This window comes from Vigna radiata, unplaced genomic scaffold (assembly GCF_000741045.1).
Source record: "Vigna radiata var. radiata cultivar VC1973A unplaced genomic scaffold, Vradiata_ver6 scaffold_261, whole genome shotgun sequence".
In the NCBI taxonomy this organism is placed as follows: Eukaryota; Viridiplantae; Streptophyta; class Magnoliopsida; order Fabales; family Fabaceae; genus Vigna; species Vigna radiata.
Genome location: NW_014543981.1, coordinates 73,280 through 88,978, shown reverse-complemented (window position 1 = coordinate 88,978; position 15,699 = coordinate 73,280). Strand labels below are relative to the sequence as shown.

Genomic DNA, 15,699 nt, shown 5'->3' with positions numbered 1-15,699 from the left:
TAGTGGAGTAAGAATAGAGTGTTGGAGGTTTAAGAGACGTTTCAATTGTAAACATTATATTTAAATGTTGTTGGGATTGCATTGCAATATTCTATGAGTAGTTGAACTCTCTCATGTTGAAATTGGATGTAACCAATTCTAATTCTCTGTACTTCTACATTTTGGATATTTATCTATGTTTTCATTCAATTTATTTGTGAATTAATTTATGGTTGTTGATGGATGAAATGATCACTCTTTTTATTTTACTAGGTTATGATTGAGTAGGAATTGGTTTCAAGTTGTGGTCAACTAATTCTACTCATACTTTTAGATGTTAGGAATAAATCTAAGGCCATTGAGAAATTATACTAGAGTCTGATTATCTTAAGCTCTAGATGTCATGAATGGATCTATATTTACATTTAAAGAGCACACTCCCTTGACATTGAATGATTTGCATAAGTGAATAGACAAGATGAGTAACGGTGTAGTGGAAAAGGATGAGATGAAATCGTATCTTAGCATCTACTCCACTCAATCTACACAATATATAATATTATCAATATTCTTATGCAAAAATATCAAAAAGAAAACTACCAATATGCTTGATAAATCCCTGTGAATACGATAACCCTCATTCGGCTATTCTCCAATTGACTTGATACACTTGCCAATAGGTCACATAACTAGATAACTCTTTTAAAACTTGATTTTATGTGATGTTTGAGCTTTTGGGGCTTAAGCTTAATGGACAAAAAAATGTCAACCCAAGTTTTCCTCCATCAACCCTACTAATCCATCCAATCAAAATCACTATTAGAGTAGATTCTTCTTTTATTTCTTTTCTAAACTCCTATCTATTTTGTTTTATGCATGTGACTTAACGAGCTGCATGTGACTCAACCTTCCTCAATTTGGTTCCTTGCATGTGTATGATTCTAGTTGTAGGTTCGTATCAATGATCTAATGTTCTTTTGTGCAGATAGAGTTACCAATATGAGTAGGCTTTGGTGGAAACCTTGAGAGCTATAAAGGTCTGAATCATGGTAAGGGAAGCTAGCATTTTTGTAGCAAACTATTTTTGTAATGTGAATTAATTACATTACGCAGTAAATTTTGTATATATGTGCTTATTAGGTTTGAGAGTTTGTTTAATTGGGGATTGATTAACATGTTGCTGCATTGGATGTGAACATTACAAGAAATGTTGGATTTTCCGGCGGATATTTACCGAAGGATTTGTTTCTACTTGTATTATTGTTTTACCGAAGGAAATTCCAACGGACCATTGGCTTGAACATTAGCGAAGGATTTTGCCCGCCAGTAAAGGCAACATTATGGTTAGCGGTCATTAGCGAAGGATTATGGCCGCCGATAAAGGGTCAGGAAATTAACTTTAACATTTAGGAGATTGATTTTCCCTCTTCAACAAAACCCATAGTTAGAAGGTTTTCCCTCTTCTCCGCAACCTTAGTGTGAGTGCATATCTCTTCCTTCACAATGTGAGTGCTTCTTTGTTCAGTGCGTGTGAGCTATCGAAGTCCTTCCTGCTGCTATGGATTGTGGTTCATTCCGCCCTCGTTCATGGCCAGTGGTAAGTATTATTGTTCGTTAGTGGGTTCTTTGGTGAGTGTGTTCTTCGGGGCAAATGTCGTTGTTTTGGTGGCACTTGTAAGTGTGTCGTTATCCCAATAATGTGTATCTGTTGACTCTGGTGGTGTATTGCGTTTTACAGGGTATTGTAGGGTCATTGACATAGGCCTTGGTTGTTGGTGCAGGGTGTTGGTTGAGGGACTAAGGTGGAGGGTCCGTGGTCTTCTTTTGTTGGCTGTCGTGGCAGGTTATCCAGAGGTCGTCCAAGAGGTAGGTTTTATGTTTTAAAATTAAATTTTGCATTTCATTTCCCTGATGAGGTATAAAAATTCTCCTGTTGGCATGTAATGCTTGTGAAACCTTGAAATATCAAGGCGGAGGAGTAATTAGCCTAGTGATCATTGAGTTGTACCTTATGTTTGTGATTGGAACTCAATAACTGACATGGCTTCAGGGTGGGGATAAGAAGAGTAATGCATAGGTGGTTAGGATGAGTGAGATAGCTAACAGGCCATTGACCTGTGGAGGGGATTATGCCCCTGCATTTTGTGAACCCATACCATTCTTTCTGTTAATCAAACATAGTATTCATATTCTATGTCTTTGTTTTCTTGGAGTGAGAAATTGTGAGTGAGTTCTTGAACTAGGTTACACGTTCAAGAACTCATCAATATCTCTGTTTTTCTTCCTTGATTTGTTATTAGTGTGTTATTCTTTCATTCTTCTCTAACCTGGTGTTGACAAATTGGCAAGTGTACCAAATCGTTCAAGTAATAATAAAATAGTAAGTCCAAGTATTGTTTTCCCAAGAGACTCACGGCACTAGACTGTTGTGCTTTTACTTAACCAATCAAGACTATAAAAATAATATTTTGGGATTTTTATAAAGTGCAGAAAAATAAACATGAATGCAATTTGATCAATTGAGGTTAAACACAAAAGTGGATGAATGGATGTTGTTGGTGGTTTACAATTTCACCTAATCTGCTATCTCTTACATACTACCCTTGAATATTAGTTTGATTAATTTAATTGTTATGCGACTTTCTTAGCCTCCCCTTAACCCGATCCNTCGNNGAAAANNGCCTAATATTAACTACTGGCTTGCTATCCCTAGCCTCCCCTAGTAATTAATACCGCATTACAAACAGAAGTTAGCGCAATTGATCGTCCTACCCCTATCCCTAGGTGGTATTGCAAAATCAANAAATTACTCACCAGTTCATGTCATTATTGTACGTCCCCATATCAATAAAGACAAACATCAGTTACCGAATGAGTTAAATGATAAAGGCCTTAAGCACAGATGATAACCCAACAATTAACAATCAAAACATATGGAGACCATATAAATAATCAAGAGTTTCAATAAAAGAGAGCATCAAAAGATTACATTGTTTCCCCCAACAACAATAGGGTTTAGTTCACCATTGTAATGATGAATCTAGATGAAGAATGGAATGAAAGAGATACAAACCCTAAAAAGGAGAAAAGGAGAGTTGTCACCATCTCCAAATCTACCCCAAAGAGGTGAAAAATGTGTTTCTGTGCCTAAGCCATCAAAAGATACAAACCCTAAGACGTTTTGGCCTTTAAATAGGGCATAAAAATGACATAAAACAAGTCCAAGCCCAAACAGATCATAAAAAATAACATAAAACAGGTCNAGGCCCATCTGACAACCGCCCGACGCCTAATTTCACCGCCGGGCGGTTTCCCTCAAGCCGCAGAACCACCCGGCGCCACGGTCAACCGCCCGGCGCTAGTCAACTGCGCTCTGGTCAACTTTTCAGCATTCTGGTCAATTGGTTGACTGGTTGACTTTTCTGGTTGACTGGTTGACTTTTCTGGTTAACTGATTGACTTTTATGCATTTTGTTTGACTTTTCTGCACTCCAACCATTTGATAATTCAACCATTCTTTCAAATCATTCCAAAAACCTTTATCATTGCCACCGGGCGGTGCATCGACTCTTCAAATCTTCATTTTTCTGCTCTTTTCTTGAGTCAACGACCTGTATCTTTAACTCCATTCTTTACTTTCTTCAAATTAGCTACAAAACAATGCAAAACAAGCATAAAATCGCTAAAAACAACTTTTGACTCTCTTCAGACTCATTTATTGAGTTTTGCTTGATTCTAAGCTCATTCCGAGTAGTAAAGGGTGTAATTTGGTCCAATTTGACATATGAAAATAATTGTTTTTCAACCTTCATCACCTGACAACCTTGTGAACCTTTCAAACTGCACGAATGCTTGATTGATGAACATTTATGTACCATAAACGATGGCATCACCAAGTTGTCGTGCTTCTCAAAGGAGTCTTGTCAACTTTGGTGTGTAAATGGCATCAAATACTAATGAATAGTGTTTCAAGGCTTGTTGTTAAAACATTGAAACAACATGTTGCATGATGTTAAAATTTAAAATTATATATCCTTTTAGAACCAACTTCTCAGAAACTATCGTTAGTGTTACTTTTTAGAGTAACTTATTGGTAATATCAAAATATGCAACACTAACACCAAACCTTTGGTAGGAGTGAGTCGTGAATTTTTGGTTCCATTCCAACAGATGTAGCATTTGCGAGAATCATGCCTTGTTCTGGGTGGAAGTTCTCTAATTCAGATGAAGTAATAGTCTTTCCTCCCACTCCGTTGGCTAGTTCTTGGGCTTTGGCTGATAACAAAGAAAATAAGCAGATTGAGATAAAGTATTAGTTATACTGATTCTACTATATAATATATGTAAAGTGTGAACCTTTGTTGCATTAATAAAGGCCATTTCCTGCTATTTTATCCACACCAGACCCTGTGGTACAGCCAACACAAGATCCTACTAGTCTTCCTCCACTTGCATTTCTTGGAACACATATAGATTCTTCTTATATACCTTCCTCATCCTTCATACCACCATCTGATGATCGTCCCCCACCAACTGTTGATCATGATTCGACTGGCGATGATGGTGATGACCCTGCTCCTACTGATCGACCAATGATTGAACCTTATGGGAAAGGGTAACACCGAACAAAGTTTGTTACTAATTTGTTTTACATTAATTGTTTAACTTATCGTTAATTGAAATGACTTTGATATATTTATATGCAGGTTTGTGCCATCTAGAGTAGCTTCTCAGGCCATAACAAGGTCTATTAAGCAACAATTTCTAAAGCCTTGGCCAACATGGGGAGCAATACTACCTGATGACAGAATACCATTTTGGGAACGATTTAAGGGTAAAAGGAAATCAACTTGCTTTTGTTATTTACTATTCATCATCTATGTTAATTGTAATGCAACACATGTAGTAATTTACATAATTTTTATATGAGTTGTTGTCACAGATGAAGGTTCAGTGGTTACCTCAACATGAAGTTCAAATTCAGCGCAATTTCCACTTAAAGGCATCTCATAGGCTTTCTGAGATGTTTCGAGAAGCAAGAATAGCAGGAGAATGCCCCTACTGGATTGGGGAGCAAATCTGGACCTCCTTACTGGAGCATTGGAATTTGCCACAGTACCGGGCCAAGTGTGCAATCGCCTAGAAGAATCGGTCTTCATAAAAGGGCGGTGTTCTCCATACAGGTGAATCTATCACCGTACATGAACATGCCATTCTTATGGTAAGTATCCATTAAGTCATATAACTTATGTAACTTTAATTTTAATGTACATATCAAACTTTATATTTTGTTACAGGCAGCTGAGTTGGGACGATCTGTGCATGTTGATGAAGTTTTCCACCAAACTCATATTCGCAAGGGAACTAATCAGTTCGTTAATGAAAGGTCTCGAAAGACCCATGTAAGAAAATACTTGTAATTGTAGTCTTGATTCATAACTTAGTGTTTCTATTGTATATTTTACTGATACTTTATCATAATTTTTAATAGGAAGAATTTTACACAAAACTTTCACGGGTCAGATCCTCACATTCTTCATGTCCTGAGTCAACCCAACAACCAGATCATGACGATGATCTTATTAGGTCACAATGTTGGATTGATGTTGTTGGTGGAAAGAAAAAAAGGAAGAATTTATGGGGTAGGGCAATTGGCTGCAAATTACAGTGCAGGTCGTGGTGGTCTAAAGCACCAACCTTCTTCTTCCTCTCAGCGTCCTGATGAGATCGTTGTTGTCCTGACGCAGAAGCTTGAAACACGTGATCGAGAATATAATGAATTGAGACAAGAGTTTACCAGTTTTAAAGAACTGGTCATGAGATTGCTTCCCGAGTCTGCAGTGGATCAGGTCTCTCATTCTCAGCCCGCACCAGTCCAGCCTATCGAAGTTCAACCCACACATGTCCAGCCCATACCAGTCTAGACCCCATCAGTCCAGTCCCCATCTGTCCAGCCAACTTCAGAGCCTCAAAACAATGAACAGGAAGACAATAATGAAGATGATCATTATATGGGTTATTAGATGTTATGACTATGAACATTACTTACATTATTACTTCTTTAGCTTCTTAGAACAATTTTATATATCTAGTACTATGTAACTTAGGTTTTGGTTATTGAAGTTCTATTTTATGACAAGTTTTAGTCATTTATATATGCTTGCTTGGAGTTTGTTTATATTGTTTGACGTTCCATTGATTGTGGTTGACCTCGTTGGGTGAATGTTGGATTGTATTCTGAGTGTTGGGTGAATGTTAGATATACAAAGTTTGGTTGTTGTTGAATTGTGCAGGTTAATGTGAGATCAACCACTAAAGAACATATACATTGCAAACTGCTACGTATATACCCGACGACCTTACCGAAGGATTTATCCTTTGGTAATTACCTAAGGATTTATCCTTCAGTAATTACCGAACGATTTATATCAAGTAGAGACATTTAAACAATTCAATTTGGGCAACCTAGTGAGGAAAAATCACTTTGTTTGAATTTGTTTATGCAACGTTATGCTCCACACTAGTATCGTTGGGTGTTGGTTTAAAAGTCGAAGTGAGAGAGCTTTAGTGGAGAAAGTGGTGGGTTCCATTCTAATGTCGTAGGACATTCTTTAGATAGTTAACCTTAGTGGTCTTGGTGTTGGGCACTGTGGTGAGACCGTTGGGTGCAATCTTGACACATAGTATCACGAAACATTAGCATTGGATGCTTGGAAACCATCGTTGGACGCTACTTGGGATTTTTGAAGTTAGTGACCTCTAGAGTTGTTAGCATTAGACGCTACGATGCTATCATTGGGCATTTCCCTTTTTGGCTATGTAAATTGTTTCTATTGCTTTTATATGAGTTTTGTTTTGATAATGGATTAATCATAAATGAAAAATGAAGAGGTATGGATGTATTGTATGATGAAATTGTTTCGTATAGTGAAATCTTTTCGTTTTTTTAATTGTGTGGATTTAAGTAGAGGTTAATAATCTTCATGGTCAAGATGCTAATGTATGAATAATGTGTGAAATGTATTGATAAAATAGATCATGGAAATACTATTTTGACCGATTATGTATTGGACTTATATAGAGGAAGATACTTATAGTGAAAGTTGAAGGAAGTGAGGGCGAGTATAATAGGTGCATGGTCTTAGAGCTTAATCAATACATTAAGTCATCTACAAGTCTTGGTTATTGTATTATATCTTTGAAAGAATGTGAATGTGCCATGTGAGGTTGTATGATGGTTGAGCTGTAATACACCCCTTTAGGATGCTACTAAAAACTTAGGATTTTTCGCACAAATTTTAAATGTATTTATTTTGCATCATAAAAAAAATTAAAATGTTCATTTATTTAATCAAATAAATGTTCCATTAAATGAAATTTATTTGAAATAATAAGAAAACATTTAAAAATAGTCAATAATTAAAATTTATCTAAAACACATCCAAAATAATAGAAAATGTATTCCCAAAGAAATCCCCAAGCTCCTCACCGTTGTGCATCCGAACCTCCATCTACAACATTATCTGCTTACTTATAACACAAGTCATACGATCATGATAGGTGAAAATCACAACCATAAGCATGAAAGGGTGAGCTAACTTAAAAGAAAACATAATAATTAAACTTACACACACATAATAATAATAATAATAATAATAATAATAATAATAATAATAATAATAATAATAATAATAATAATAACAACATGCCATAGAACGCCTCATTCAATCTTTCGTTAATTCATACAATAACACATAATCAAATAAAAATTATTGTTATGTCATCCAACAACAATGAATCTACGTGTAAACATGACCTAAGATGTTCAATCATCAACATAACCCTCACACATAACTTATCATCCAAAACCACCTCACCTTTAGAGCTAAAACTATTCTTCCTTCCTACTCCCTTGAGTCAATGAGCATTTTGAGGTGCATGTGGTCTATGATTCAACACATGACTTAAAATAGCTAAAAGTGAATCTCTATTTGTTTGTGATTATGAAGATATGTTATTTTTCTGATTGAGATTTTAATTCTATAATTGAATCATCCTATGAAAAGTAAAGTTTTAAGAATAAACTTTGAATTAGATGATTTTCAATTTCATGTAAGAAAACCTAACAATATTTTTATAATTTGATTTATCTCATTTATCTGCATGTTATCTTTAATGTTTTAATGTAATTGTTGAATTATTTGATTATAAATTGTTTTATTTAAATTTATATTTGATTAATGAAACTTGAAAATTGAAATGAGTTTATATCCTTAATTTTTAATGGTTTTGCTCTATAGTGAGTTAGTATAGATTTTGACTAGAATATGAAATGAAAACACTCATTATAATCAATGATACAATATAATACACAAATTTTATTTTTGATTTTAGATAAACTCGCTTAACAAACTAAATCTCCATTAAAATAGAATTATATATATATATATATATATAAAATGTAAAATCGAAATAAAAGATAAATAAGTGAGCTTTGTATCTTTTCTAAAGGGAAATGGAGGGAAAGATGGTCCCTTCCCACTTCACTCTTCTCCTCACTTCTCCAACATTTTCCGTACATACTTTCACGTCACTTTCAAGGCAAATTTGCTTAAAATAATATGAAAAATATTTAGCTTAAATTACTTGTTTTTATTTATTTATTTTTAAAATGTTTTATGATATATGTGTAACATAACACATTTTGCTAACAGAATATATATTTAAAAATATTTTTATTTTACTTTTAACACTTGAAAGGTTATTTAGATCAAAACGCGGTTAGCAAATTATCTATTAAATTTACCAGTGATATATTACAGGACAACTTATTAAATGGTATAATTTTACTACAAATTTAGTCTGAATGATGTGTTTGGTTTAATCTATTTTAGAAGACTTAATTTTATTGCTAATTCTTTAATAGACTGGATTAGTGGTTTTATGGACATTCTTAATTATCTCGTTTATTTAAGGCCTGTCTATTCTATACTAAAAACAAATTGATTCCTTCCTCAAAATTCTTTTGAATTGTTGGGCATATAATTCTTTAATTTATACGGCTTGTATTTATCCTTAATTTTTTAATCTAATAGAGTATCTTTTTCAAATTGAGCAAATTTTAATTTATTTGTTAATAGTTTGTATTTAAAACCCTTAAATTTCATTTTCTAATAACATAATCATCATTGGAATTGATTAAATTACCTCGTCCTCAGGATATCAGTCTTCACTCTAAATAAAAATTAAATCTCGAAATTTAAATTATTAAAATCCAATATATCATTTACTCGAAAAAAAAAATCGGATCTATCGTCTTGTGAAATCTTTCGAACTTAACAAGTTTGAATCAATTTCTTATTTCAAATTGAAAGAAAATATTAAACTCGATAATATCGTCTTTATATTCAAATTAAAATTTTAAAATCTAAAATATTAAAAAAAAATTTATACACCTTCTGACAATAATACTGTAAAAGTTTACATAAAATAAAATAAGATTCATAATACGGAACTCAGAAATGATCTAATTACCTTACTAAATTAAAGATGCAAACAATTAAAGCAAGATAATCCAAGATTATAAACTCCCAAATTTCTCTTTTGAACTCTGAACTGTTCAGCAACACAACTCAAGCATTCCCCACTCGCCAAAGAACAGCGCGTGCCCTCACTCTCTGCCACGATCCCTGTCTCCATTTACTCCCTCATCACCACATTCAAATTCGTTTCTTCCTCAAAGCACTCTTATCTCCCTCACTCATTCAAACACAACACAACACAACACAAAGTCACAAACACACTCACCACTTCACACTCAAATCTCGCCTCCAAACTCTCTTGTTCTCTTCCCCTTCTCGCTCATTTCCTTGTCATTTTCCTCCCTCTTCTTCCTTTTTCTCCAACCATAATCCACTTACTTCACTCAAGCACACAGAGAGAGAAAGTTCAGTGCTTTTGCGTAGAATCACCATCCCATTATCCTGCATTTCCCATTTCATGCATTGATTCCATCTGGGTCTCTCTCAAAATCCCTTTTTGATGATGGACACCGCTTCATCTCCTTTATCCCTCCAAAGCCAAAAGACAAGCTTCCAGGACCTTCCAGAAGCTTCCCCCAAGCCTTACAAGAAGGGCTTTGTGGCCACCCTAATGGGAGGAGCCTCCACTAATCCTTCCTTCAAAGAAGATAACTACTTTGTCTCCCTCCTCAGGTCCTCAGAGAAGAAAGCCCTTCAGGAGCTGAAGGAGAAGCTCAAAGCTTCCTTTGAAGACTCTCCCTCTGATGCCTCCATGTGGGGCATTCCCCTCCTTGGAGGTGATGACAAAGCTGATGTTATTCTGCTGAAGTTTCTTAGAGCAAGGGACTTCAGGGTTGGTGATGCCCTACACATGCTTGTAAAGTGTCTTGCTTGGAGGAAGGAGTTTGGTGCTGACACCATTTTGGAAGAGGATTTGGGGTTCAAGGAGCTTGAAGGGGTGATAGCGTATATGCAAGGGTATGACAAAGAGGGGCACCCTGTGTGCTACAATGCTTATGGGATGTTTAAGGACAAGGAAATGTATGAGAGGGTCTTTGGTGATGAGGAGAAGCTGAAAAAGTTCCTCAGGTGGAGGGTTCAAGTCCTCGAGAGAGGCATCAAGGTTCTTCATTTCAAGCCTGGCGGAGTCAATTCTCTCATTCAGGTCACAGACCTCAAGGACATGCCGAAGAGAGAGCTGAGGGTGGCTTCCAACCAGATCCTCTCCTTGTTCCAAGACAACTACCCGGAAATGGTGGCTCGCAAGGTTTATGTAGTTTTGTTGTTTTCTTCAAATTTGGAACATGTTGAAGTTTGTCGTTTTGGTTTCTCTCAATTAATGCCATGGCATTTATTTAACTGTGACACATTTTCACCTTTTTTTGATAAACATATTTTTTTCTCATTCCTTGATTTGGCTTTTGGGGATTCAGATTTTCATCAACGTGCCATGGTACTTCAGCATGTTGTATTCAATGTTCAGTCCGTTTCTGACTCAGAGAACCAAGAGCAAGTTTGTGATCTCTAAGGAAGGAAATGCTGCCGAGACACTGTACAAGTGAGTTTATTGGTTCCATATGTATGAATTACTTTTCTGTCTTTTTTCCCCTGTTTAAATCTTCTGCAATTCAAAACCCTACTGATTTAAAGCATTTTGGCTCCACTCATATTTTAAATCTATATTAATATTTAAAAATGCTTCTGAGATCTTGTCTGCTTTCTAATTTCTACTATTCATAGATTTTGTTCATAAACATTATCATTACTTAAGTTGTCTTCTTCGGTTTCATTTTGTGGTAACGAATATAATTCCAACTTGCCTTCTATTTCCATTTTGGGTTTGCTTTCTGAAGGGAGTTGCTTTCTTGTGTTCAGATTTATTAGGCCTGAGGATATTCCTGTTCAGTATGGAGGACTGAAACGGCCCAGTGATTTGCCGAATGGTCCCCCAAAACCTGCATCTGAGTTCACAATCAAAGGAGGAGAGAAAGTGAACATACAGATTGAAGGAATTGAGGTGATGATTCACCCACCGCTTTTGGTGCATGTTTCCATAAACTTTTTTTAAAGAAACAATAACTTATTTTTCCTTGTTTGAACAATTATTTATTTATTTCTGAACAAGTTCACATTTCACACGCACTCAATATATAATCACTGTTTAAATATGAAAATTTATCGACTTGCATAATAACTATCTTTCATTCTATTCTCATTTCTGATTGCTTGAAAAGGGCATACAAATTAAACTCAATAATGTGTCTAACACACTGTTCTCTGCAGATTATGATTAGTCTTACTGTCATGTAAATAAATTGGTTCCTTTTTAGATATGATAATCTTTGTTTTTGGATTTTCTATATATTAAATTTTGGCTTAATGGTTTTGTTGCCAATGGAAGAGTAGTTGGTAATTTAGTTCTTGTTGGTTGAATCAGGCTGGTGCAACAATCACATGGGACATTGTAGTGGGAGGGTGGGACTTGGAATACAGTGCTGAATTTGTGCCAAATGCTGAAGGAAGCTACATTATAGCAGTTGAAAAGCCAAGGAAGATGGGAGCCTCAGAAGAAGCAATCCACAACTCATTTACATCAAAAGAATCTGGAAAGATGGTACTCTCAGTTGATAACACTGCCTCAAGGAGGAAAAAGGTTGCTGCTTATCGCTATGTTGTCCGCAAAAGCAGCACCATTTAAGACGGCCATTAAATAGATTTTAGGACCTTTCATTAATATTTTGCATGTGATGTTTACTTTTTCTACCTTTTTTTGGTTAATTTTTAGAGGGTCTCATTTATGTTTCTGAACTCTTTAAAGCCTGTTCCACAGGTATTAACTAGTAGTGGTACTAATGTGATGTAAAAAGGAGAAAAAAACTGGTGGTGTTAGTATATGGCTTGGTATAGAAGGAAAGCAGATTAAGTTTGCTTATATAGCATACCAAATTACTGTTTGTTGCCCCATTAGATGGTGTGTGAGACCATTGATTGTATTGTCCTCTGAGACACGTGGTTGTTGTGTATGTTGCAATCTAGAGGGATCATCACATTGTGAAGGAGCAATCTATGGTTTATGATTTGAGGTTTCTGTTTTTGTGAGGGGTTTGATTGGTTGAAGGAAAGTACTTGAGACATGTACACGCAAATGAAAAGGAAAATTCTGTGGGTGGTGGTGGATATTGACAGGACCATGTATTGTAAGAGGGTGTTTGGTTTGGTTACTTTGTATAGTTTCTATTATAATCAACGTATGGACCAAGAGGGTGACCAGAGTTCCAAAGCAAGAAGCTGGAAGAGGTCACAGGCAGTGTCTGATAACGTGTTCAGAGGGTTAGTATTAGGTAGTGAAGCCTCTTTCATTGCTTTATAATGTTCCAAGAGTGATGTCAATTCTGCTTTCTTTGGTTTTTAAATTGGTTCTCTTTCTACCCTCTTTTACCTTTTATGCATCTATATGGATCTTCTGTCCTGAGATTAAGGTTTTACTATTTACTCAAAGTGTATTTTAGTATTTGGTAATTTGTCTTTTATAGTGGTGGCTTTCGTTGGGTGGTAGATAAAGCAGTTTACTTATTATGGGTTGTGTAAACTTTAAGGTTCTTAACATAGGAGTTGAGATGTGTTAAAAATAGAGTTTCATAAATTTTGGACATGGGCTTAGAATTGAAAAGACAACTAACTCATTTGTAACATTTTAATTTGACCATTTTTATAATTATTTAAAAGGTTATCCAAAAATGTGAATATCTTAGGTAGGATAATTTCAAAACTGAGTAGAGAAGGTTCAAAAACAGGAGAGTAAAGACCAAAATAAATGATGTCTCCAAATTGAGTTGTATATATATTGGAATGAACTATGTTTACTCTGCTAATTGGATACAATGTCCTTGCATCATAGGCGGCATTGAATGCATTTTACAGTGACAATTGCACACAATCTTTAATTCAAACCAGTATTGAGCATTAACAAATGGGAAAAGGAACTTGTCATATGAAAAATTGTCATTCAATGCACCTTCTAACAAGTACTGCAGAATTCCTCAGTAGCAATTGCCGAATGGTAGACTAATTACATTGTCCTGAACGATTTCCCTTGTGCAGATGCAGAATGCTCAATTCTCAGGCTTTCAAGGGTTCTTATATTTTATTTTGGTTGGATTTTTTTGCTGAAGAATGAGAAAGCCAGCCCTTTAAAATGGACTAGTTGCTCTCTAGATAGCCTTGAATCCGAGAACGGGGGTACTAACATTACAGTTGTGAGATTGATTATGTAATTTATTTTTGAAGTAAAAGTTCATTTTTATTTTTATTAATGGATATGAAACTTTTGTTTGTTACAAAATGTAAAAATCAATAAAAATCAGAACAACAGAAAAAATATACAATCAACAATTAAATATCAAAATTATATATATATATATGTTAGAAGTGGGTTTTAGGCCTAACTCAACCTTACAAAACCGGCTTGTAAGGTGAGGGCTGTAACCAATGTGGGACTTCCAACACATCCCCCTCATGCCCATATATATACAATCGAGCGTGAGACTAGATATTAATGGGTGGTCCGATAACGGTCCAAATAACGGGTGGAACAATCTGTCCAATAAATATCGCTAGGATAGGCTCTAACCATAGTTCTGATACCATGTTAGAAGTGAGTTTTAGGCCTAACTCAATCCCACAAAACCGGCTTGTAAGGTGAGGTATACTACCTCATTTTCATATTTTTATTTTCAAAATATAATTATCTTTTTAATTAAACTTCCATTTAATAACTATTATAGTTCAATTTTAAGCATTCTAAAAATGTCTCTTTAATTTTAAAATGAACCAGTGAGTCTTTCAAGCTTAACCTTTTCTACCTTTTGTCTATGTATAGGGTAAATCATCTACACAAGCAAAATTTATTCTATTAAAAATTAAAAAGACTAACACGAGCTAATTTTTTTTATAGAAAATTAAGTAAATTTTGAAATATTTGGAGAGAATACAAACAGATTATACCTATTAGTCCATTTTGCGGGTCTATTTATTTATTTTTAATTAAAGAGCATTAATATTAAATACATAGATAATACTAAACAATTTTTGTGTATTTTTCTCATAGCATGAGAAAAGAGTTGCATTCAAATCCATTGTAGTATTTGGACAAACTTCTCCATAAAGATTTTTAGAACAAAATAAAATTAAAATTGAATGTATTTATAAGTTAAACTTAAGTTATGCGTTAATTAATTTATCTAAACTTTCTTATTTAAATTTTCTAAATTGTGTATAAGCTAATTTTAATATTTAGAGAAATATATTTAAGTTTTATGTTTTAAAAGTCTTGCTTATTGTTTTACAAAATAATGTTCAAGTCATTTCAAACTATTTTTTTAGTAAGAGGGTTTTTTGAGAAGCAGGTTTTTAAGGATACGCTAAAGTCGGCTTTGACTTTCTGCACTTCCTTTTTTTTCTCCTGCACTCCTATATTCTTTGAAATACCAATTATACCAATAAAAAAATTGGAGTGTTTTTAGTTTGTTGGATTGTTTTTCGTGTGTTGTGAAGGTTTTGAATTATACAATCTACTAGGTTAACTAGAGAGCAGTATGAGTTCCTTCCCAAGCTAGATTTTCTTCTAACATATGTGTGTAAATATCATCTTTTGCAAGACATTCATTACCCAACTGAATGTACTATGTGATCAATTCAATTCAATAATTACTGCTCACATTAAAATAAAAAACCATGGTAAATAAACAATACAAATACACCAACATTTTAGGCTTTGCGGGACATGAATGCTCCTGCCATGACGCTAGATGTGCATCTCTGTCTCCTGGCTACGTGGATAACAATGTGGTAATATTCTCAGTCGATCTGCATAATAAATATATACGATGTGATGAATGTATATTTATAATTTTTAATTAGTTTTTGTATTTTAAAACAATATTATAATTAAGATTTATTATAATTAGATTTATTAAGTATGAGATAAAAAACATGATAAAAATACTTTTTTAGTTACATAAATGTTTATTATATATTTTAAGGTGTGTTGAGCAAATGTAATTAAGTTAAGTTTATTAAGGTAAGGAAATAGATTGATTAAAATTTTATAACACTTTAAAAATAAATCTAAGAAAATCAAACAATTAAGAGTACAAGAAGTGAAACCAAACATTATATGAAAAAAATAGGTAAGAAAAGC

At 34.3% G+C, this 15,699-nt stretch overlaps 1 protein-coding gene across 1 annotated transcript; it reads left to right on the top strand.

Moving 5' to 3' along the window:
- Positions 1-9,693: 9,693 nt before the first annotated feature.
- LOC106755120 (patellin-6) lies at positions 9,694-12,998 on the top strand. The gene is made up of 4 exons (XM_014637216.2): positions 9,694-10,767; positions 10,934-11,058; positions 11,376-11,517; positions 11,938-12,998. The coding sequence occupies exons 1-4, from the start codon at positions 10,021-10,023 to the stop codon at positions 12,196-12,198; spliced, it is 1,275 nt and encodes a 424-aa protein (XP_014492702.1). The 5' UTR covers positions 9,694-10,020; the 3' UTR covers positions 12,199-12,998.
- The last annotated feature ends 2,701 nt before the right edge of the window (positions 12,999-15,699 follow it).